Source organism: Cavia porcellus, unplaced genomic scaffold, assembly GCF_034190915.1.
Source record: "Cavia porcellus strain 051 isolate PalLab524CR breed Dunkin Hartley unplaced genomic scaffold, mCavPor4.1 scaffold_4, whole genome shotgun sequence".
Classification (NCBI taxonomy): Eukaryota; Metazoa; Chordata; class Mammalia; order Rodentia; family Caviidae; genus Cavia; species Cavia porcellus.
In genome coordinates this window covers 54,072,583-54,097,136 of record NW_026947487.1, presented here as the reverse complement: position 1 = coordinate 54,097,136, position 24,554 = coordinate 54,072,583, and the positions used below count along the sequence as shown (strand labels likewise).

The window sequence follows — 24,554 nt, the reverse complement described above, 5'->3', positions numbered from 1 at the left end:
CCCAACAGACAGGAGTTCACAGGTCGCACCGGAAAACCAGCACAGCACTGCAGGAGAGGCGCTCTGCGCAGGAACCACCTAAACACAGTGAACAGGAGATGGGCTCCCAATCCTCAGAGTACTCTGCAAGGCCCGTTACATGCCCTGCACCGCAGCAGTAATGATGCCCTCACTTCCAGCCTGGCCCAGCAGGGGAGCAGAGTCCAGGAACAGCAGGCCCACTTGGAAGCTGGATGAGCCTCAGCAAGCCCTCCAGAGAGCAGGGAAAGTAGCCAGTGAGAAATACCTGGATGGTGGAGGCACGACAGGTCCTCACCCTGCTGCCTGCCCACAGGCAGGAGAGCAGAAGTCCCCAGGGGCAGCTGAGGGTACAGACCAGACCCTGCCAGCCACAGTCACTGCACAGCAAGGCCTCCTGACAGCATAGACTCCAAGAGCCTGGAAACAGGAAGTGTGCCATCAACAGAGAACCATGCAGGGTCTGTGTCTGGTCTTCCAGAGGACCAGCAGCTGCAGGTACTTCTGCGTCAACAGGGAGAGCCAGTCTCAGATGCCACCTACCAGAAGATCTCCCCGTCCAACCACACTGAGAGCGCCCTCCACAGGACACGCGTGTTTACATATATGTTCTTCCATCTCCCCAGGAGGTTGTGAGCATGTGGCCTCGGCGCAGCTCTGGAAGGGACTGTTTGGTCCCCCCCAACCTCTGGCCTGCACTACCTGCTCACAGCCACTCTGTGTAGTAGTAGAACTCTAACCTGCAACTGATCTCGTACGCAACCACTTCTTCCAAGCACGGCCTTGCAAGGCAGACACCGCACACACAAAGATCACTGGACACAGAGCCTGCTCATAGCAAACAGCTCCATTTCACTTCAGATTCAACTGCCTCTCCTGCCTCTGCCTGTGGGGTCCAGATTCACGCTGCCCAGCCCGGGGCGTCCCGCCACAACTGATTCCAACATACTGTACTGGGACTGCAATAAAGACACTCGAGATTTTAAAGGCTCGATGAGCAAGAGAAAGCAGCTTCTCATCAATACACTTCCATCATTCCATGCTGGGACCATTACATTCACACACTGGGTCACACACAACACACTGTTAAAAATAACTTCACAGCAGGGGCAGAAGTGACACAAGGTTGGCCCAGCACTGAGAGAGAGGACATGGGAAGACCTGGGATACACTGGTCTGCTGCAATTAAAACATCAGTTCCTGCCACTGTCTGACAAATGACATGCTTTCAGCTTCCTGTGCAACTGAACCATCCACGGTGCAGACAAACCTCACTTTCTTCCTTCACTCATCTGCTGGTGGGTATCTTGGCCATTGCAACACGCCCAGTAAACGTGGCTGGCGGGCCTCCCCACGGCGCCCTTCCGTGCCGATGTGTCCTGAGGAGCAGGGCTGAGCAGCCAGGCAGCCACTCTGCTGAGTTCTCCCAAGACCCTCCACCCTGCCTCTTGCCACAGTGGTCCCAGTCCACTCCCACCAGTGTAGAGGGTAAGGATTTCTCCACTCCCCACAGCCTCGCCAGCATTTGGTTGTTTTTGGATTCCTGACGACAGCTACTCTGGCTGGGATGGGATGAAATCTCAATGCAGTTTTCATCTGCACTTCCCTACTGGATAAAGATGAACATCTTTTTATCTACTTACTGGCCATTTGTACTTCTGTTGAGAAATGTCCAATTCATTTGCCCACTTATTGATCAGGTTGTTTTTGAGCTCCTTCTGCAATCTAAGCATTAACCCTGTGATGGAAAAGTAGCTGGCTAAGATCTCCCCTCATCCTGCAGGCTCTCTTTAATCTGTTCACACTAAGCAAAATAAGCTAGACTCAGAAAGCTAAGAACCACAGGCTTTCCCTAATAGGACAAACTTTAAAAACATGACATGCCTATAACTCTACCATTCTGGGAATCTGAAGCAGGAGGATCACAAGTTCAAGACCAGACTGGGAAACCTGGTGACTTGGCAAGACTGTCTCCAAAAAGAAAAGAAAAGGCGGGGCTGGATGTAGACGAGACCATGGCCTCAACACCCAGTACAAAAAACGTCAGGAGGGAGGGAGGAAGAGGGAGTGGGTAGGGTCAGCATACACATGGAGGACAGCACCACTGGGAAACAATATTTTATAAACTAGCCATTCACAAAATTTTTTTAAAAACAAAAAAAAAAAAGGCATGGTCTACATACACAAGGGAATATTACACAGCCTTTAAGACAGGAAACGGCATCATGAGAACAAGTGGACCTGATAGTATATTACCCTATTTCTATGTTGTCCAGCAACACTCCAAAATGAGCTCTCCAGCACCTAATTAGCAGCAATTACAAACACAAGCTGCTTTTACACTGACTAAACATTATCTTACTTTACATGTTAAATACGCCCTTAAAATGGAAAAAAAAATAGTTAACAGTGTCTGAGAGGAAACTGTTTTTGCGTTTGACTCCCCACTAAGCACTCACAGAAATTCTCCCAAAGACACTTTATCACCTAACTTCTTTAACTAAGGAAAGTTCTGGCAAAGACAAGGACTCCAACGGAAGTGTGGCCAACACCAACCCACCTAAAGGATCAGGGTCACAGCTGGAGGAACCAGCCTAAGGCAGTCGGTCCATGACCACAAAGCCACCTCTGCGCCACGTCCTCCCACAGAGCCAGCAGTTCGAATCCAGGACAGAAAGTGCTCCTAAGCGAGTATCTCAGCTCCACACATGCAGTCATGGACCTACGGCCGTGGACTCGGAAGCCTGCGGCAACAAGTCCTAGCAAACAGTCCATGAAAGAACAGTCCACCTTCTCATTAGACCAACGGTGTCCAAGATTTTTCCAGAAAAACCTCAGTCATAACCTTGGTTACAAAATCTGTAAGAGAGCTGAGAATTAGGCAAAGCCACAGAATAATGTTGTAAAATGTCCCTTGGAAATACACAGGGAAATCTGGGCATAGTCCCACACACCCAGAATCCTAGTTCTGAGATAGGAAAATCCGTACAAGTTAAAGACCAGCCTGGGCTACATAGTGAGTGCAAAGCCATAAAGCAAGGCCTTTTTTCAAAAGACAGACACACATGCACACAGCATCCATGCCAGGAGCAGCTAGCACTGTGCTGTGCTGTATAGGCGCCACTGTCACTTCACCAGCACCATGGCTACGCTGTGCGATTTTTACTCCCATGCTGCCACTGCACTCCGAGATTACTGTACCTGGATGGCAATTACTGCACCTGGACCGTTACTGTGCCTTGCAGTTATTACACCTGTGCTGCCTGCACTGCACAGGTGTGTAGCCAGCAAGCAGCTGAGAACAGCAGCTGGTAGAGGAGCTCAGGCTGCTGTCCGCTGCTGCCCATGGAACAGACCCAGGTACTTCCTGAGGGCCATAACGGCACTGCTGGCCACAGGGTGTTCTGAGCTGGCTATCAGCACCCACCCCACACAGCAAGCCTGCTTTACTCTAAAGAGGCAACTGCCCTGATTTTCTGTGAAAAATGACTAAGCTGCTCACTGCTATAGACAAAGGTCAGGGGTGTTAGAAAGCAGTGACCCTAGCTAACAGGGACCTGCTAAACACAGGTGAAATAAAGCTGGGAAAGGCTGAACTCTTCAGCATGAGGAAGTCCACCGCTACTTGTAGGAAAAACAAAGTTAAAACGCCACCCAGCCTTCTGGTGTCAGTCTAGGGGAGCATCACTTGTTGTCACAGTTTTAAAGCACAAATAAATAGCAACAGCATCATTTCACCTACAGAAATCTGCCACTGCTGACTTACCCACAATTAGCACACGTAAATCAGCAGACCTCACCTTACAGACCAGTAAAATCTCACACACAGTCTCATGCACAAACGCTGCCAGACCCGGCCTCTCCAGGCAGGAGGTTAAGCGTCACTCCTGCAGCAGGGTGGAAAAGCCCAAGGAAGCCCACAGCCTGGGCCTCCCCCAGCCCAGCAACTACCCACTCTCACATCCCAGCCCCATTTGGTCATGTGGGGGGGGGGGCCCTAAGAGCAGTTAAGTGCTAAGGACACAGTGCATCCATGGGCCTCCTCACTGGAGAACAGGGATGTAGGACTTTATGATCCCGCGTGAGGCAGGGAAAGGACAGAAAAAGGATGAAGATGTTTCGAACGTGCATACCACCTCCCCTCGACGAATGCAGACACCTGCTAATTAAAAACCAAACTTCCCATCTGAAGAGCAACGGGGACGCCAACCCAACCCGGAAAGGGGATTTGGAAAGCGGGTACCCCAGGCAGAAGAGCAGAAGGCACACTCACTGTAACGCAGGAGAGGATGGAAGGCACACTCAAGAACAGAAAGAAACCTGCTGTGCAATGGAGATTCAAGGAGGCTGCTCAGTTAGGGTTAGGTAGACAGATGCTAGGCCTAAGACCATTTGGAGATCTTTCTTTACTTCTTTGAGATCTTTTCTATCCTAAAAGCAATAAAAGCTCATGACCGGATTGGAACTGCAGGCCATTACTGTGCACCTCTGTATTCAACTGTGTATATCTGGGAGAGGACCCTAGCACTCCCTGACACGAACATACACACGAAGCACAGACAGACATATCATGTCAACACCATTTTAAAACTAATTTGTGTGCTACATATTTGCTTCTTAGAGGGTGAATATTAGTGTTGAACTAGGTAAGGAGGGAGAGAATCAGACAGGGAGGTTAGAAACTACTGACTTTTAAACTACGTCTTGTTTTATTCATTTGACCTTGGAATTATAAATGTATTTCTTAATTGTACAATAATATCAATTTTAAAACAAAGAATGCGAGCCAGGCATGGTGGCACATGCTTATAATTCCAGCACTCAGGAGACGGAGGCAGGAAGACCATTGTGAGTTTGAGGCCAGCCTGAACTGCATAGTGAAAAGACAAAAAAAAAAAGAAACCTTGTTTCAAAAAAGACCAAAAATAAATAAATAAAGAGTGAAAAGTATTTAAAAGCTCCTGGAGGTGTCACAAACATGGAGCCTGACCACTGACCACTCACTGAAACGAAGGGCCAGAGGGACACAATGTCCAAGAGCTCACGGTCGCCTAGCGCCATCTAGGATGAGATCCTCTCGGGATACCAGGTAAACCCAAACTTTGCACCCAGAACCTTCTTAAGAGATGGCAGACATCAGAGTCACACTACTCTTACCAGTAAACATTCAGAAACCGTTATCAACTCTAATTAAGACACATACATACAGTTCTACAAAGGGATCTCCCATAATAGCTGAACTTATTCCATCACTGAAGACAGAGCAAGAACTGAGATTCTTATCAAATGCCATAGTAGTCAAGGAAAGAAACGAGGAAGCTTCACCTCTAACATCAACTAGGAGACAGGATGCCCACTCTTATCATTCCAACCTGACATTACACTAGCAGTTCTCATCAAAGCAATTAGGCAACAAAAGTGAAAAGCACCCGAACAGGAAAGGAAGACAAAGAACTATCTTTTCTTTGAAAAAAACCTTACAACTAGGAAACCCTAGAGACCCCACCAAATAACTTAGAACTTAGATAAACAAATTCAATAAAGTCACAGAATACAAAATCAAATATAAAAAACTCAGTAGTTCATCTATATACTAACCATTAAATATCTGAAAAACAAAACAATCTCACTTACAATAGCATCAAAAACAAAAACTGGGAATAAATTTCACCAAGAAGGTGATGAGCTGGTACACTGAAAGCTTAAAAAAAAAAAGAAAAGGAAAAAGAAAGAAGATAACATGGATGGAAGAACTGCAGCTTTCATGGGAATAAAAATGACTAGTTAATGCAATCCCTATCAAAACTGCAATGGCATTCCCCACAGAAATCTTAGGGGCTGGGGTTTTGGCTCAGTGGCATAAGCACCTACCTAGCAAGCACGAGGTCATAAGTTCAATCCCAGGTACAAAAAAAAATCTTAAAATTCACAGGAGACCACAAAGGACACCTAAGAGCCAAAGTAGTCTTAAATAAAAAGCAGAAATCTGAAAGCAAATTCAAACTAGTTGTTTTAAAAACACACTGGAAGCTGGGCATGGTGGTTCATGCCTGTAATCCCAGTACTTGGGAGGCTGAGGCAGAACAATCGTTTGGAGTTCAAGCCCAGCCTGGGCTACAAAGTGAGCTCAAGGCCAGCCTGAACTGCATAGCGAAAGCCTGTCTCAAAGTAACAAAACACACACACACACACACACACACACACACACACACACTGGAAAGCCATAATAATCACAACAGCAACAGCGTGGCACCAGCATAAAAACACACACAGATACTAATTGAACAGATGAGACATCCCAGATAAACCCACACTTATAGTCCACTGAGCTTTGACGAAAATGCCAGCAACATTTAATGGGGAAAGGACAGTGCCTTCGATGGACAGTACTGAAAAAAGCTGGGTATCCAAATGCAAAGGAATAAAGCCAGGCCCTTATGTCCTTCAAGTATCAGAAGCCAACACAAAATGGATTACAGACCTGAATGTTAAGAAGTATACTGTTAAGAAGAATTACTGAAGTATAATAAAAAAGAAAACAAAGGGAAAACCTTCATGATAATGGCCTGGGCAATGATTTCCTAGATATGGTCCCAAAGGCACAAGCAAAACAAATCACAATCAAATGAGATTTTACCAAACTAAAAGCTTCTGCAAAACAAAGGGAAAAAAATCAAGAGTAGTAAGAGAACAACAGAGAGAGAATTTGCAAAACCACTTATCTGGACAACAGCCAAAATATCTAAGGGACTGAAACAATTCAATAGCCAGAAAACTCAAATAAAAATGAGAGAAAAAAAGTTACATCATGTACAGGTACAAATTCCCTATGATGAATGTGATCATTATGTATTTCTAAAATATACCAATAAAATCTGATTTTAAAAAAATTAAATAAAAATGAGTAAGAGGCTTAGACATTTTTCAATAAACATACAAATGACCAATACATGGAAAAATGCTCACTGTCACTACCACGGAGCAACTGCATAGTAAAACCACAGTGAACTCTCGCCTCCTTCTGTTAGAACATCTGCTGGAAAAAGGACACGGCCAAGTATGGGTTGGTGGGGTGGAGAAACAGGAACCTGCGCTTCCCACCCTGCTGGTGGGCTGGAAACTAGTGACACCACTGTGGAAATCAGTCAGAAGGGTTCTCAAAACCCTGAAGTAAAATGACTGAGTGACCCGCCATTCTTACATATTGAGTACACACTCACAGGAATCGACGCAGGTATGGGAGACATACCCACCATCCCTCGCACAACGTGGCACTGCTCACAACAGCCACGAATGGAAATAACCTAAGTGTCCATCGGTGGGTGAATAACAGAAAGAAAATGCGGTCTGTGAATACCAGCCATGTTTGCCAGCCCACAGATGGCACACACCTGTATTTTAAAACTATTTTGAGCCAGATGTGGGACATGCTATCACATCAGCACTGATTTAACAAGACCCTGTATCAAAACAAAAACAAAAACAAAAAAAAAAAAAAAAAAACAAAGAAAGAAAGGGCGAGGTATGTAGCTCAGTGTAGAAATCTGTGTTCCATCCTCAGCACCCCCACGCACACACACAAATTAAGTAAGTTTTGTTACTTAAATACGTATTCACTGCAGCCCTAGCAAACTCTTCATTCAACACAGCCCAGGCATGCCAGCACATCTGCCAGTCATGCCTAGTATATACAATGGAATACTAGCCAGCCTCAAAAAGAAAGGAAATCCCACCATCAGCAACACAGATACAGCTGGAGGATGTAACAGTGAGTAAAATAAACCAGGCACAGACAAACAAAGACTGTGTCTTAGCCACTTTTCTCAACACCTAAAGTTAAAGGATAGGTTAATGTCAGCTTACAGTTTGTAGAAGTCGATAGTCAACGGCTCCAAGGCAGGCTGGCAAGGCAGAGGGGCATCACAGAGGAGAAAACAGGTCACTGCAGTACAGGATAGGCAAAAACATCAGCAGAGCAACAAAGAGTGAAGTACAGAAGTAGCAGAGCAGCGGCAGCAGTCTGCCTCTCCCTTTTAACCCTTCCAGGCTACCCACTTTGGGTGGCCACCCACATGCAGGTTGGGCCTTCCCAATATCCACCCAGAGTTATACTAACCCAATAAGTGGACTGATTTAGTAATCACATCCTTATCCACAGCATCACACCCTAAATACCAGCACCATACACTCTAGATTCAGCCATCTCTGAAAAACCCTGCCTATGGCTACATTAGGCTTCTGGGGTGTGGAGGGGGACATCCAAACAAAAACCGTAACAAACAGTATGCTCTCACGTGTAGAGAAATCCAAAAAAAGCCCAACTCAACAAGGAGGGTGTTGGGGGTTGGAGAAGAAAGAAGGTAATGATAGTCACAGGGCACAGAAGACAGTTTCAGTTAGATGCGAGAAGGCTAAGGGAACCGTCATACAATATGGTGAATGCAGATTCTAATGAGGTATTCTACCACAGACAAGTAGGAAAAGTGATAGAAATGTTAATTGATTTAATCATTCCACAATGTATTCAGGTATCATAGCACCACACTGTACCTCATAAATATATACAATTATTACATAAAAAATAGGTACTTTTCTAAAAGAATAAGCAGCTAGATTGTGAAGCAAAATTTATATGAATACTATAGCTGATCTGAGATGAAAAAGCTAACCAAAACTGTCCAAGAGTGAGAGCTGGAAAAAACAGATTCCTGCCCTGAACCACCTGGAACACTGGCTGCCTTCCACCTTCCCAGATAATTATAGTAATGGGGTGTGCTGAGCAGATGGGAAGATGGGTGAAACAAGGTTCCTTCCCCACCAGGTCACCACACCTGTGCCAGAAGAAAAGGCCAACTGGGGTCTAGTCCACTAGGCAGGTTCCTTTATTTCTTCTTAGCCCCCAGAATGAGAATCCTTTGAAACACTGCTCCCTGCGATGGTGGCAGCACTGAGTGGAGTCCATACTGGGTTCTTCAGCAGAAAACTTGGTAGTGCGAATCTCGCTGCCCAGGCTCCCAGTGCAGTCACCCAGCCCCACTGGTCCCAGCCGGATGAGGCTGGTGCTATGGAAACCTCCTGGGGCCAGCAGGAGCCAAGCACCACATTCTTTTCAGAACTACAACCTGCCCTCCACAGCCACCTGAAGACTCAGAAAGCTTAAACATCTGAGCTAAAGTTCATCTTTTCTCTGTTTCCAGATTTATAACTGAAAAGCTGTGTATACCAAACTATTATCAAATCTGCACAAATAACAATAGTAAGAACAGTAGACATTTTTCTTCACAGCTAAATCAACATTCATTGCTATTACACAGTAATTTACTAATCTCTTTGAAACTATAATGTTATGAATCTGGGCTTAAATGAATAACATATGTACAGTACCATTTAAAACTGGAATCTTAGCTCCTTAATTTCTGATCTTGAAATAAAAAACTGGTACACTTACTACAGTTGTGACACCTTTAATCAAACACAGCTTCTTTATGTGAGAAGGCAGCCTCTGCTTTTGCTAAACTATAATCTTTAGATGCTTAATTACATAGGTTGTACTGGCTGACAAAAACCTTGGCAGCTGATGTGATAATCTGAATGGAGGGAAAAACGCACACACACTCCAGAGAAACAACTAACAGAGAAACCTAACAGGGCAAAAAGTCCGCAAACAGGTATCTGATTTCTCTAGCTATGAAGAAATATCCTGGGGCGGGCCCAGCTGGCCTCCCTAAGTCACTCCTAAGATGCAGCCCTAAATACATTTTCTCACAATCACTTAGGTTGTTTTTGAGACACAAATAGAAAAAAACTACTACCATTGCAATGTCCAGTTTTTCTGTCCTAGTCAAAAAATAAATAAAAACAAAATCAATTTAAAAAAAGACACATGCTGAGTAGCAAAATAAAAGCCATACAACAAAGAGGTCATCTGTGTTGCAAGTGCTGCTCTCCACCACAGAACTGCCCAGTTTTTTACATTTAACATAAAAATGTTTTCCTACTTAAAAACAACAATGCTTCTCCAAGTTTAACAGTACATACAAACGGCACAATATTCCTTTAAAATTAACTCACAAAATTCCCTTTATAACCAGAACAACTCATTTGGGGATAATATCTGATTTTCTCCAGCTAATTAAGGTGTGTTCGCAGTGAAATAACTAATAATATAGTAACCATGAAGCTCAGTTCCTCCTTTCTTTTAAGAAATCATTACAAGAGTTAAAGCCAGCAGCAAACTAGAAAACATATGTTGTGTATCTGTTACACACAATTCAGTCTGCAATAAGGCCTGGAAAAAACACTCTGACACCAATATCTATAGAACAAAAGCTAATCTGGAATTTGAACTGTTTTAAGTTTGGAGTAATTTCAAATTCTTTTCAGTCTTTCTCTTTTCACAATGTTATGGAAATAAAACACTGATTTTTTTTTCTTCAAAAGAAAAACTTGCTGAGGATGTAGTTCTGCAGCACAGCACCTGCCTGGCAAGCACAAACCACTGAGTTCAATTTCTGGTACTCCCCCACCCCCCTCCAAAAAAGGAAAATTTGCTATGAACCAAAACTTCAAACTTATTTCATCCGTAATGCATACTTATTGAAAGCTTGTTCTCTGGGAGCTTGGAACATGTCAATAAGCAACTCTCTTCTGGAGCACCATTTCCATAAACTGCAATTATAAAGAACAGTTGTTAGGCTGGGGCATGGTGTCGCATGCCTGTAATCCCAGTACTCCAGAGACTGAAGCAGGAGGATCACAAGTTCAAGGCCTGCCTGAACTACACAGCAAGACAATGCCTCAAAAAAAAAAAAAAAAAAAAAAAAAAAAAAAATCAAAAGTAACTTTTTGCAAAACTAAAGTGAGGTTTTAACATTCAACTTTCTTTACCTCTTACACTTACATGGAAGTTGTCAGATAATCTCAAGATGCAAAATAAATTTGAAAAATGGTGACAAAACTCTGTAGCTTGAGAATAGAATCTCGCGACAAAGTCAAGTGAAAGTAAAAGTCGCTACTAGAAAACACATTACCACAGCCCATTAAAAAAGCTGAATTGTGAAATACCAAAGCTGATACAGGGAAGATTTGATGAAACGCTGTCTAACCCCTTCTAAAGAGCCATAATGTTTCTGCAGTCTTCCTTAAGCATTCCTCACTTACCTGTAATACTTCCTCACCCACATCGAACACAAAATATCTTCGTATTTGCAATCAAGGACAGTACTACTTTAATCTCTACAAATTCCTGTATGTCTAATCTCAAATAAATTTGCCGCATAATCTTTTCTCATAGATTTGATGGCTTTCACATTTTCTCTCCGAAGAACCTACAGCAAGAGACCGTCCTAAAAAAAGGGAACCTCCCTGGGTTCAAACGCTTTCACTCAAGTACTGCATTCTGGGAGCCTGGTACAACCCATCTCAGTCCTCGCATGCGGAATTAAGGCCAAGTACGTAAGCAGCATGTACATAAGGCAAGATCTAAATAGAGAATCGACTGCGAAAACAGCGGACCGCTGTTCCCAACGAAGCAAAGCCACATTTCTAGATCTAATGCCCTACTCTGGAAATAAGGAAAATGACAAATGCTAAAAAGAAATTCTCAGAGGTGCTATTTGAAGGCCAAAAACACCATATTAGGACAAAACGTCGTGCAACATGTAAAAGACGCCTCACTAATGCTATCCGCACCCCCAAAGCGGCACAGGCTCCTAGGAATTCTCTGACCTAAACCTAAAGAGCCACAGACCCAGAAAAACTGACGAATTTCTGTTCTAAAGGAGCAGCCGCAGCAGAAGACGGAGCGAGGCCAGCAGGGCTCCTGGTCCACTTCACCTCGGCCCGGCCCTGCCGCTCACCCGCTTTAAGCTAAGGACCGAGCGGAACACGGCCGCGGATTGCGGAGGGTGGTTGGGAACCCGGCACCCGCACCGCCCCGGGCCACCAGTCCTGGCGTGGGTTCCGCCCGCCGCACCTGCTGGGACCCGGTAATCTGCGAGCCCGATGGCCACGTCGGGCCAGGGCGGGCCCGGCGAACCCGGCGCGGACCCCCGCGCCGCCCGACTCCACACCCGCCGCGGCCACTCGCTCACCTCCAGGCGCAGGGAGGCCCCGCAGGCGCGCAGGAACTCGCGGATGTTGCTCAGGCACTCGCTCTCGCTTCGCGGCTCCGGGTAGACCTGCAACACAGAGCGCGGGCGCTGAGCGCGGCCGCGGCCAGGCCGCACCGGCCCGGAGCAAGCCCGCCGCCCGCCCGCCGTTTCTCCTCACCCTTTTCCTTCCTCCGGGATGCACCAATCTCGGCCCCTTCCCGCACCCGGAAGTGGGCCTGGCACCGGAAGTGACGTCTCGGACCGCACCACTACCCCCCGCCGCGCTCTTCCGGTTGATGGTGGTTCTGGCTCTTTGGAGCTGCCCGCTGGCGTCGCTGGCCGCCCAGCTGCCGCCACCCACCCGGCTCTCCAAGCCTACACCTCCTCCTTGCCCAAGCGGACGCATCCCGGCCCGAGAGCCCGGAGTACCCAGGCTCGGCGGTTTGAGGTTCTCACAAGGGGCGGAGAGGACTTCCGTTCTTTCTCATGGACCGTGCAGTTTTTACTCTAAACTGTAATTTAGGGAACTGGCAACGTGAACTATGCGCGCCGGGATTAAAGTGCAATCGTTTTTTTCCGGATACAGGCCAGGTGCTTGATGAATCGTTAACCAGAATAGTCAGTTGCAGCCGACAGCCAGCTGAGGACCGCGCAAGCCTGCGCCCCGGCGGAGCTGTCTGGAGACTGGCTACCCCGGCCACACTGAGGAAACCGAGCACAGAGCCAGTGCCAGCAACAATCTAAGGAGAAGCCCTGAGACATCCACTAACACCTCCTGTTTTGAAACAGAAGGATTATTTACCTGGGAAAGAAGAAAAATTCTGTTCTGAACTGTGTAAGAATTAAGCATTGGCATTTACACTAAATGATCATTGAGAATTCTAGCACTGAACACTCAAGGCGATTTTTGCCCTGCCCCTGTAAGGAACAGTGAAAGCAGTCCATCCGACCACTTGGGAATGCTGGTTTGGGTCTTTAAAATTGCAAATCAAAACCAGGGTATTCAGAGATGTCAAGCGAGAAAATGAAGCTTTTTCTCCTCCTAGAGATGAAGAATTCTTCAGAGAAAGTGCTGATGTGGTTCCCTCCAACTTGAATAGATTCTCTTTTTAATGAAACTTTAAAAATAGAAGACCAAAACCAAAGCTGCCTCCTAGACCATTTTGTTTCTTCCTAAAATTTTAAAAATTATGCAACAAATATTAGTATCTAAATTTTTCAGCTTTAAATGGTCACAAAGGGTGTCATTTCTGGCATTCTATTAATACATTTTAAAAATTTAAAATGCTATCAACGTAACCCAAATACATTAGAGATTTAATACCTGTTATCTAAGAATAATATGAACTGTTTAAAAATCAGATATAAATTCTTTTCTAACTCAATCTCATTCTACTTGCCTCGAAAAGTTAGTATCCTAATGAAATCTATTTTTATGCTTAAAGGTCTTATGGTCACATTATAATTTTTACAAGAGACCCGTAAAAATAACAGTCATCACTGATTGATTCTATATTTATAAACTCCCTTGCTTGGCTAAAAATTATGTAACCCAAGAGTAATGCTTTGGGCACATTCTCAGTCACATGCTGACAGGTGTGGAGCAGCACACCTGAATCACCACACACTCCCAGCTAGGTATGAACAAGGCCATCTCTGCTTTTTTGTTTCATTTCACAAACTAACAGATGTCCTCCCAGTCTTTTTAATGCCATGGTGGGTTTCTATTTGTCACTTTTTTGCTTTCAATCAATGATCTTGCTGTTTTAAACGGCCTCCAAATGTAGTGCTAACATGCTACCTAGCATTCCTAAGTGCAAAAAAATAGTGATGTGTTTTACAGAAAAAACTCATGGTTAGACAACTTCATTCAGGGTTGAGTTACAGTGCTGTTGGCTGAGAGTTCAATGTTAATGAGTCCACAATACAATATATGCAGAAAAAAGAAGAGATCCACCAGTCCACGTGCCAGGCTGCTCCATGCTAACATCTGAGTGTGTGATGAAGCCATGGAGAAGATGGAAAAGCAGCTCAATGTGTGGATTCATGAGATGATGACCAATAACAAAAGCATAGTGGACAGCACTGTAGTGAGACTGAAAGCAAAAGGAATTTACAGACATATGACCCAGAGGCAGGTGCACGTTAAACCCTTCTTAGCCAGTACAGACTGCTCACACGTTTCAAAAGACTATGCAGCATGAAAAACTTTAAGCTTTCAGTAGAAGATGGTTCTTTAGGCCAGATAACTGCAGAAGAATTTTAAAAATACCTGTTAAGTATCATACATGAAAAGGGTTATGTGGAAGAGCAGGTTTTCAACACTGATGAAATAAGTTTGTTTTACTAGAACATCAGCAGACAAACTTCCATAATGCAAGTGGCTTCCAAAGCCCCTAGCTTTGAAGCATTCAAAGACCATGTAACCTTTCTCTTGTGCACCAATGCCAAGGGTGACTAAGTGCAAATCCCTAATGGTGCACAGAACCCGAAACCCCTACACACTTAAAGGGAAAAATCTCAACTATATGCCAGTTCCCTGGAGGTGAAACAAGCAAGAGCGGATGGTGTCTGAGATATTCTGGGATTGGTTCCATGGCTACTTCACTCCTGAAGTTGAACACCTTCAGGGTTTTGTCAGTTCTGGGTAATACTCCAGCTCATTGCCACAAAGAACTTGAAAATCTCCACCCCAACACAGAAATTCTTTTCATGCCCCCAAATACTACATCTCTCATCCAGCCTCTATGAAAGCTTTATGGCACATTACATGACAGCATTATATATCAGAGCTTGTGAAAGTTTTGATGCCAGCAGGGAAGCCACCGTGATTGATTACTGGAAGTCAGTCACAATATGAAACACTATTGAATGTGTTGGCACAGCCTAGGATAGCATCAAACAGACTCTGATCAATAACTGCTGGGAAAATATTTGACCAGACTGTGAAAAATTTCGAAGGGTTCAAGGGTATTACAAAGAACAGTGTCAAGAATGTAATGCATTTTGCATAGCAAGTAAGTGGAGAAGGTTTCAACAGCATGACAGAAGACAACGTGGAGAAAACAAGGCAGTAGAGCCAACCAAGGACCCAGATGAGATAGTGAAAGATGGCATCAGAGTCAGTGATGAAAGGCAGGACAGTGCTGACAGTCAGCTCAAGACTTCAAAAATTATCCCTCTCACAGCAGCCAAAATATCTGAATGGAATTCTGCCTTGGAAAAATTTTTCAGTGACATAGAACATGACCCTCTGCTTGAACAAAGCCTCATGTTTAAGCGTCTCACCTCCCCTGCATTTATCCCTTATTCTGAGATGCTTAAGAATCTGAGGCAAAAAGCCAGGCAGACAAGGTTGAGACAGTTTTTTTAGCCAGATTGATAGAGAAATCTGCAGAGTTGTACAGTGGAACTACCAGGTAACAACACGTCACGCTTAGGAACATCTTCCTCCCTGCAAAACCAGCTCCACCAGTGTAGCCTCTGGTCATCGGGCTTGAAGCCAGGGTTGCAGGAGGTTAAACCCCTGACACATCCTGCAGTCCATCCACAGCAAGATGTAGCTAGCATTTTATAAACCTTAGATGCATACTCTGCTCCATGCTTTGTGCAGGACTTTATTTGCATTCCTGTAATATACAGTGTTTGTTCACAGTACTGTTCACTGTTTATGAACATATTTTATGTGTGTGTGGACTGAAAGAGCTCAGCTAATACAGTCACGTAGAGTATATTATGTCATGCTGAAATGGAAATACTGTTTAATTATGAAGACATATTGTGTATAACTGTCTGTCACAAAAATACATTAACTTAGCTGACTCCAAACAAAATTATCCATAAAACAAAGTCATGTGTTCTGTCCAGACTCTTACAGGAGCCTGCTTATATTTTTTGTAGGAGTAATATGGCCTTGGACAGTACAATACTGAGGTAACTTTATAAGCCTTAACTACCACTGATAATGAGAATTAGGCCAGGAGAACTTAGTTGTTAGGACCTGACTTCACACAGCTGTGGTAGGCACACAAATGACAAGCTATAAATATACTATAGTGTTTGATAATTAAATATAAAAGGCATAACCTTACTTGGAAATGTACATCTTGATGAGAAAAATGGGACTTTGAAAAAATGAGCTCATTGGGGCTGGGGATTTAGCTCAGAAGCATAAGCGCCTGCCTTGCAAGCAGGCAGTTGTAAGTTTGATCCTCGGTACCGATAAAAACAAACAAAAAAAAAAGAAAAAGAAAAACTGAGCTATTTACTGTGGGTAATTATCACTTTTGCTAAAATGAGTTACGGTCCAGCCTCAGTTGGGATGTCTTTATGCACATGCCAAGAAACCTCGTTCCTAAAGATAAGCACATGGAAGGAGGAGGAGGAGTTTGCAGTGTAACTTTATTCTCTGGGGCCTTCTCAGCTAGGGCGGGGGTTGTAGTTCATCAGTGAGCCGATGCTGAACATGTGCAAGGGGCTGGTTTAAGCCCAAGTGCCTCAGAATAACTAAGAATTCTGAAGCTTTCTGTGACCACCGTCTAGTTCAAGAACAGCCTGGACACCAAAGCAAGGCCCTGTCTCAAAAATAAAAGCGGGAAGGTGACATTGTGGAAGTCCATGGTATTCTCAAGGGTGGTACCTAGGGGCAACTGCAGTGATAGTGAGAAGGAAAAAACCTGGAATGCTATGATGCAGAATCCAACAGGCAAAAGGCCCTCATGCCTCCCCAGAGAAGATCCTGGACAAGTCAGTGAGCACAGGAATAACTGTTCCATATCCTTATCAAATCAGTCACAGCCAACGCTCCATGCTGCTGGCAAGGTTGATGCCAAGAGTCCAGAGAGGTGTGAGGTACCCTCGGGAGCTGACAGTCTCTTGCATAATTTGCCCTACGGCCTAGCAATTGCTCAGCTGACATCATGGACAGCCATGAGTAAGTATGCTGGCAGCTGCTTCACTCACAATGGGCAGGGCCTGCATGCCCCCTCAGGAGGATTCAAAAGCCCATCATCGCTGCCCAGGTCACTTTGTGAACTGTTGGTCGAGATTTCCCACGATAAACTCCAGGCTTTTCCATCAAAGGCCGATGAAACTAGGGCATAGACAGTCTCCAAAAATTAGGATTGTCCTTACAAGTCGGGCTTTCAGGCTTCATACCTGATGAAGGGTATCTGGTATGAGCAATCTCGGGGCAATGGAGTCAGATTCCAGGCTGTGCAGGTCCCCCTCTGCACTGCAGCAGCTGCTCTGGGCTGGGTATTGTCAGCTCCACCCAGTCACCACTATGTGCAGAAAGGGGCTGCAGCCTTGGCCCGAACAGACCCAGGGAGTGTTGAAGGTCAGAGGACAAACTGACCAGGAAGGGCACCAGGACCAGACTCAGAACGAGTCCTGTGCAGACCTAAGTGCTGTGACAGAACATTCCATGTTTCCCACTGGAGAGTACGTTACACTCCAGCCACAGCACAGGTGCCCAATCTTTGCTCCCCCCACCCTGCCCCAGCCTCAGCCCCTGGCTGGAAAAAATCCAGGTCTCCCTGAGCTCTTGTCCCAGGGAGGTGCCCCAGGGCCGACCTACTGCGGCTCACCATCGCCCCCTGGTGGCTCCCTCAGGCAAATGCATATTGAGCATCTAGGTCAGCCCCTGGTGCCAGGCAAACCAGCCACCAGGCTCCTCAGGAAGTGAACACAGCACCTGAGGGAGCTCGGCTCCTTCACTCATAGTGGTGACACCAGTGGCCTGCAGTGCACTCCTGCAACCTGCTCTGTGCCAGGAGCTGCCCTCAAGGCCTGCTCACCCAGTGGCCCTGCTTACCTGCCACCACTACACCACAGCTTGGTGTCAGCCCCACACAGAGATTCACACGGCAGACATCAGTAGGCACCACCCTGGACAGCCCCTGCTGGCCACAAGGCTATCCCTGCCCCCTGCTCTGAAAGTGAGGCCTACGCAGGGCTGCCACAGTCCACCACCCAGTCTCCTCTTCTGCTCAAGGAGCCTGTCTTCCTCCTGACACCTGACCTGGAGCACTTCCTGGGGGCAGGTGAAGACAACACTGTAAGAGTGGGAGATTGGAGACCACAAGCCACAGCGCTCCCGTGAAGCAGGCCACCCACACAGCACTGCATCGAGCATGGCCCGGCCACCCCAGGGGCACGGTGGCCAGCACCAAGCTGCAATGTTACAGTAGCATCTGCAAGGATCTGCTGAACTGTCGTGGGGCACCCCTGGGGACAGGGTGGGAAGTTGTGCTGTTCACTGTCCACTTGCACCCTTTGAGTTCTAAGCACACACATTAGGCAAGGAAGAGACAGTGACACCCCACCTCGTGCTTGGCCCTCCCTGCACCTGGCTCTCAGCACACCAAGTCTTCAGGGCAGATCCCTTCCACCCAAGGCTGAGAGGCGTGCTGGCTTGAGGCCGTGGTGCATGCCTGAATCTAACGCTTACTGGCATGGAGGCAGCCACCAAGACTGGCACTCGCCTGCCTTGCAGGCCATGATGTGACAGTGAGCGAAGCTTCCCAGCCCAGACTACTCTCCTCCCACGTCCACCACAAAACAAAGCTACAAGCAGAAGCGTCAAAGATTTGGTTGCTAAAGACCACGTAAGGAAAAGACTTCTCAAAATGTGTGCCCTTGTGAGTGGTTGCTCCACAGGAAGAAACATGAACCTTTAACGATGATGCTTGTCCAGTGCCTTCTCTCCGCAGCACATCCCAGTGCCCAGCTCCTGGACAGTATGCCACGGCCGCCTGGGGAGAACAAAGTATTTTCCAAGACCTACTTTGCAACAGGCCAAATCATTAAGGGTAAAGCAAACACGAATGTTCTGAGTCTCCAATTACACCCTAATTCAGACCCAGGGCTTGAATTAACTCACACGTCCCCTGAGGCTGAGCTCCCACAAACTCCAGAAGCAGACGGAGTCCTTTGGAGCCAGCAGTAACCATCCCACACTCATGCCAAGGCCAAAAGTGGGTAAGAAAATAGTAAAGGATAAGACATTTGTCACATGACCTCGAAAAATGTCTCCGTGAGTTGCATTTAGTTCTCCCAGATGATGTCAGGTAAACACAGACACCTGCGTGGCCGCCATCAAGACAGAGTAAGCTGGGCAAGAACAGGTGTCCTGATGAGGTGCAGGCTGCCTCCATGATGACACAGACACCAGATAGCACGTGGCCAGGGCAGCCGTGGCCAGGGCTGGTGCTGTCCCTCCTCCCCAGCACTGTTTCCTGATGCAGGAAAACTGAAGGAACTACCAGGGCAGAGCAACCACAACAGGACCGCAGGCCAGTGCTCTTCACTTCGTCCACCTGTTCTTGAAGTCATGTTTGTTGTTCAGCCACCACCTATGGCCAAGTGACTGCAGCCCGTAAGCACTGCAACAGCATCTTATGAATCTGGGCCAGTGATTCCGCACTTGTCTGTGACGTCTTTCTTTGCTGAGGGTGGAACCCACGTAACACATGAGTGCTGTCCACCTGCTCCCACTTAGCCAGCACGTCTTAGGCCAGCCACTTACCACTGAGCCACATGCCCGGTCTCTGTGTCTGTCTTCCGCTCCATTCCTGCAGTGTTGCTGAGCCTGGGCCTCCACTTCCTCTCCTGCTGACAGCTGTCATGGGAGTGGCCTGAGCAGCAGGTCCATACCCTGATGGAAGAGCCTTGCTGCCCAGGCTGGGGAGCCGGTGCCCAGCCCGTCTGCAGTCTGCCCACCTGTCACAGGGTGGGGGACATATATGCCTCACTCAGGATCCCCAAAGATGTTTTACACTTACACTTGTGTTCACCAACCAGGTATACCCTTGATCCCAGCACTGTAGTTGGGGAGGCCGAGGCAAGAGGACAGAAAGTTTGAGCTCAGCCTGGACAACTTAACTTAGTGAGACCCTGTCCCAAAAAATAAAGTAAGAAAGGGCTGGGGATGCACCTCAGTGCTCTCCCTGGGCTCAATTCCCAATGCTGCAAAAATGCAGTGGGTGCAAAAATGGGGTAGGTGGGACAGGAGAGAAGGAAGGAAGGAAGACAAACTCATGTTCTCAGCTGTGCTTGGGTCGCTGCCTGCTCAGTCCCCACTGTGCCCTGGAGCACCCAGCCCATACCTGTGCCCCTCTGGCCTCCACCTCATACACAGTCATGTGAGGTGACAGCACTGCCCTGTGGCTGAGAGCTTTCTCTGCCCTTAGACTGGCAGAGAAGCCACATCTTAGGCAAGCAAAGCCCAGAGTTGAGGAAAGGAACAGACGGAACCAGACAAAGATCCCACTGCGTGAGAAATTTTATGTGAGAGAAATTTTGGAATTTTAAAACTAACTAGCAGCCTGATACCATATTGGGACAAGATATACTCATCCTGCCCGCCACACAGCTAGACTGCTAAACCCAGGCAGCCTTGACTGAGTCTGGCTGCTTTTCAGAGACAGCCTGACCCGGGTTAACCTGACCGTGTCCAGCTGCAGTGTCTGTGTTTTCCCACCTAAAAATATATCCTGCTTTGCTAACACTTCAAGGACTTTCTACCTAGCAACAGACAATGACCAACCCAACCCCATGGAAACCCAAAGAGGGCAGGCAGAGCCCAGGCACGTGGCAAGGAGTGAGGGACACAAAGGAGCATCCCCTCAGCCACAAAAGGGACAGGAGCTGGGCTCCGGCAAGGACGCAGGGCTAAGCACATGGCTATAAGCAGCAGGTGCACACTGCTGGAGAGGAAGTTGGGTGTCAGGGCAGACACGGTAAATGGGCAGCAGGGAAGGCACTTAGGGCTGTGGCACTGGTATGTGATCCGAGTGACAATGGGGTGACCAGAAAGTCGCTGTCACCTGAAGCCCCACCACCAGCAGTGCAACCTAACACACAGGCATGCAACAATGACAAAGGGGTGCCACAGCCTGGGCATGGGGAATTCGTCTGCAGAGACACTTAGACAAGCTGAGCTCATCACGGGTGAGGTTCCATGGTCACAGGAAGTCAGCGTATCCCTGCTCCTATAGCTGGTACACTCACCACTTACTTATAACTTGCTGCCACACCCTTCCACTGCCCCACATCCTTCCAAGTTGCCTGCTTCGCTCCAAGGAAAAGCTACAGTCCAAGAAAACCAAGAGACAAGACACAGACCAGAGAAAATATTTGCAAAACACATGCAAGCATACTCATATCCTGGATATACAAAAACTCTCAAAACTCCACATTAGTAAACAACCCACCCAGTTTTTAAAATGGGCCAAGGGACAACTTACTAAAGAAGATACATAGACACCAAGTGTGTTAATGTGATCACTAACCATGAGCTCTCAGTTGTCTTGAGCTCTACCCTAGGAACTAACTTCCTCCCACCAGAGGCACCCCAGGCTGGGGACCAAGTCTTTGAGGGACACTTATCCAACCCACAGCACCACACAAGCATACAAAAAGATGCAGCAGATCAAGTATCACCAGGGAAATGCAGAGTAAAGCAGGACGTACACTTGGCACCAGTGAGAATAATGAAAACCCTGGGTGTGTCTCTGGGTGACTGACTTGTAGGCCATCAGAATGCACAAATGGAGGGAGAAGACCCACCCTGGACATGAGGACACCAACCAATAGGCTTGCAGCCTGGACAGAATAAAAAGGGAAAGAAGAATGAAGTGTTTCCCTTCTGGAAGAGCTCTGGTCTGTGTCATGGCCTTTGGACACTGGTCTCCAGTTCCTTCTGTCTCCAGCACAGACTTCACCTTCTGTGCAGACTGGCTTTCCAAAGAAGACTTGCAAAGGTGATTGCTGCGAGCTCCAGGCCTTCAACCTTTGACTGCTACTGGATCCTCCCTCTCACCAGTGCACACAAGTCTTAGACTCAGCAGTCTTGGATCTGGCAGGAGGCCACCGGGGCTCTCCTGACTTGGACCCTATAAGCATACTTCATAAGCCCTTTGTATAAGCATATGTGCATTTGATATTTGTCTCCTCTAGAAGACCCTCACTAATACAGTCAGCTTTCTGTTACCATAACAAATACCTGAGATTAATCATCTTAAAAAGCAAAGAGGTTTATTTTGGCTCATGTTTTTACAGATGTTCATCCATGGTTGCTTTGCCCTGTGGCAAGAAGCTGCTCACCTCATGGCAGTCAGGAAGCAAAAAGACAGAGGAAGGGGTGGGGTCTCCAAGTCCTTTTCAAGAGTTCCACCCCAGGAACTAACTTCCTCCCACCAGAGGCACCCCAGACTGTGGACCAAGCCTTTGAGGGACACTTATCCAACCCACAGCACCACACAAGCATACGAAAAGATGCAGCAGATCAAGTATCACCAAGGAAATGCAGAGTAAAGCAGGACATACACTTGGCACCAGTGGGAATAGTAAAACTCCAGGCCACTGCAGCTGTAAGGAGAGAAAGCCAGGGGTGCTGCGCCTGTGGGAACAGGAGAATGTGGTTGTGACAGGAGTGATTTCCTGATAGCAGGGGCTCGGCCACCCCAACTTCCCCTAGCTTCTCAGGGCTCCCTGGCCTAATGCAGCACAAAAACACCCATCAGATGTCCCCTCAACCGAACCTCCCAGCCTCCAGAGCCCTGCACCCAGTGCCCTCAGCCTGCTCACCATATACTTAGGCTGCCAAGAGAAACTTCAAATCACACTGACGAACCAGTGCTAGCCACTGGTGCTTCACAGGGGAAGCATACTCACACAGGACACTGATGGCCAAAGGCAGACAATTGAAAGCTCTACTCTCTGCTTAAAAGTTTCCAGAAAAAAAAAACATCTTTAAAAATGAAGTATAACATGGGCCAGGGATTTGGCTCAGTGGCATAAGCACTTGCCTGGCAATCACAAGGTCCTGAGTTCAATCCCTGGTACCCAAAACAAAACAAAAGTGTAACAATAATAAGCAAAGGTCTTTACAGTGTCCCTGCAGACCCTGCAGTCTTTTCCCAGAGCTATCCTGGGACTCGCTGGCCACTTAGCTCAGGACCTCTGCACTAGCTGTATCCTCTGCCAGCACCGAGCTGCTCCCAGAGATTTGTGCCATCCCTTCCTTTGCTCCTACCCATCATTAAATCTCCAGTCCAAGGACACGCCTCCACACCCCTGCCTTGACGACTACCCAAGGCAGTTTCCACATTGTGCTCAGGCCACGCTCCTCTCCCCCAGGCCCACTGTGCTCCTCTGCTGTAGGCAAATATGCTGCATCTCGTTTACAGGGGAGCTGTGTGGGCAGCATATCTCCCCACACCTCACACTCACGCCCCACAGCACAGAACTGGCCCGTCCAGGCAAGTGTCCCATCTCTTCATAGCATATGTAGGCATCAAATAGAATTCTTTTTTCAGTCAGTGCATGGTGCAGCACACAATGGTTATGTCCATCATGGGGAGTTGGCCACACGTCAATCTTTATTCTTTCTTTATCCCCTGCTCCTTCCTCCCCTCCACCCCTCTCTTGGTCCCCATCACTTTTGCAAGATCTATCTCTGCTTCCTATTATCTTTCATTTTGCTATTTATACTTTTAGGGGGGTACTGGGTATTAAACTCACAACCTCACGCTTGCCAAGCAGGCACTTACGCCACTGAGCTAAATCCCTGGCCCTACTAATGCTTTTTCATGTAAAAGAAATCATGCAACATTTTAAGCTGTTGTGTCTGATTTTCACTGCATCCATTTTTACAGATGACTCAACTTGTCCTTTATGGCACATAATGCTCCATTGTGTGTAAATACATTTTCTGATTCTAATCTTCTGCTCTTGGACACACAGGGTGCTTCCAAGATGTAGCTATTGTTATGGTTTGATTGTAGATGTCCTCCCAAAGCCTCCTGCCCTCTTATGAAGGCAGGCTTTTCAGAGGCAGTTGAATCTAAAATTTATGATTTACTCATGGGTCAAGGCTGGGATTAAGGGTGCACACCTACCTTAGGGCGAGTAGCCTGCATTTAATGTAAGAGACAGACAGTCTTGATGCTTGTATTACTTTTGCTATTTTCTGTCACATAAACTGTTACCCCTCTGCCATGGGCCACCCCACCTTGGAGTCAGCCAATTATGGACTGTCATCTCTACAAATTATGAGCTAAATAAACTTTCTCCCTTAACTTGTGGCTATTGGATATTTTGTCCCAGCAATAAGAGAAAACTAAGATAGAATTTGGTACCAGAGAAGTGGGGCCATTGATGTAACCATAGATGAGAATGTGCTTCAAGAGCCTTTGCAAATGGCCTGGGAGGACTGTGGAAAAGTTTGGAGATGTCACCCAGAAGAGCAGCACTGGAACACCATGGGCTGTTCAAGATGGAAGATTCTGGTCAGAGTCCAGAAGATCAGAAGTTGATAGAAATCCTGCCAGTAAATACCAGGCCTGGGAGGTTTCTGCCAGGAAGAAGACTGCACTGGCTATCGGACTGCAGTTGATGTATGTTATGGCTTGGCAGAAAGATTGGCTGCGTTTTGCTCAT

General features: G+C 46.8%; 1 protein-coding gene across 11 annotated transcripts in view; it reads right to left on the bottom strand.

Moving 5' to 3' along the window:
- Arhgef7 (Rho guanine nucleotide exchange factor 7) overlaps positions 1-24,554 on the bottom strand; it is a 103,281-nt gene that overhangs the window by 64,116 nt on the left and 14,611 nt on the right. For 5 of the 11 annotated variants that reach the window (XM_063247034.1, XM_063247036.1, XM_005007145.4 and 2 more), the window contains exon 2: positions 12,111-12,197. The exons of 2 other annotated variants lie outside the window; for them this stretch is intronic. In XM_063247034.1, the coding sequence (XP_063103104.1) occupies positions 12,111-12,197 (87 nt within the window). Of the gene's footprint in view, positions 1-7,881; positions 7,906-12,110; positions 12,198-12,288; positions 12,471-24,554 lie in introns of those variants that run through there. 4 more of the 11 variants (XM_063247035.1, XM_013141332.2, XM_013141334.2 and 1 more) reach the window with 3 other exon arrangements.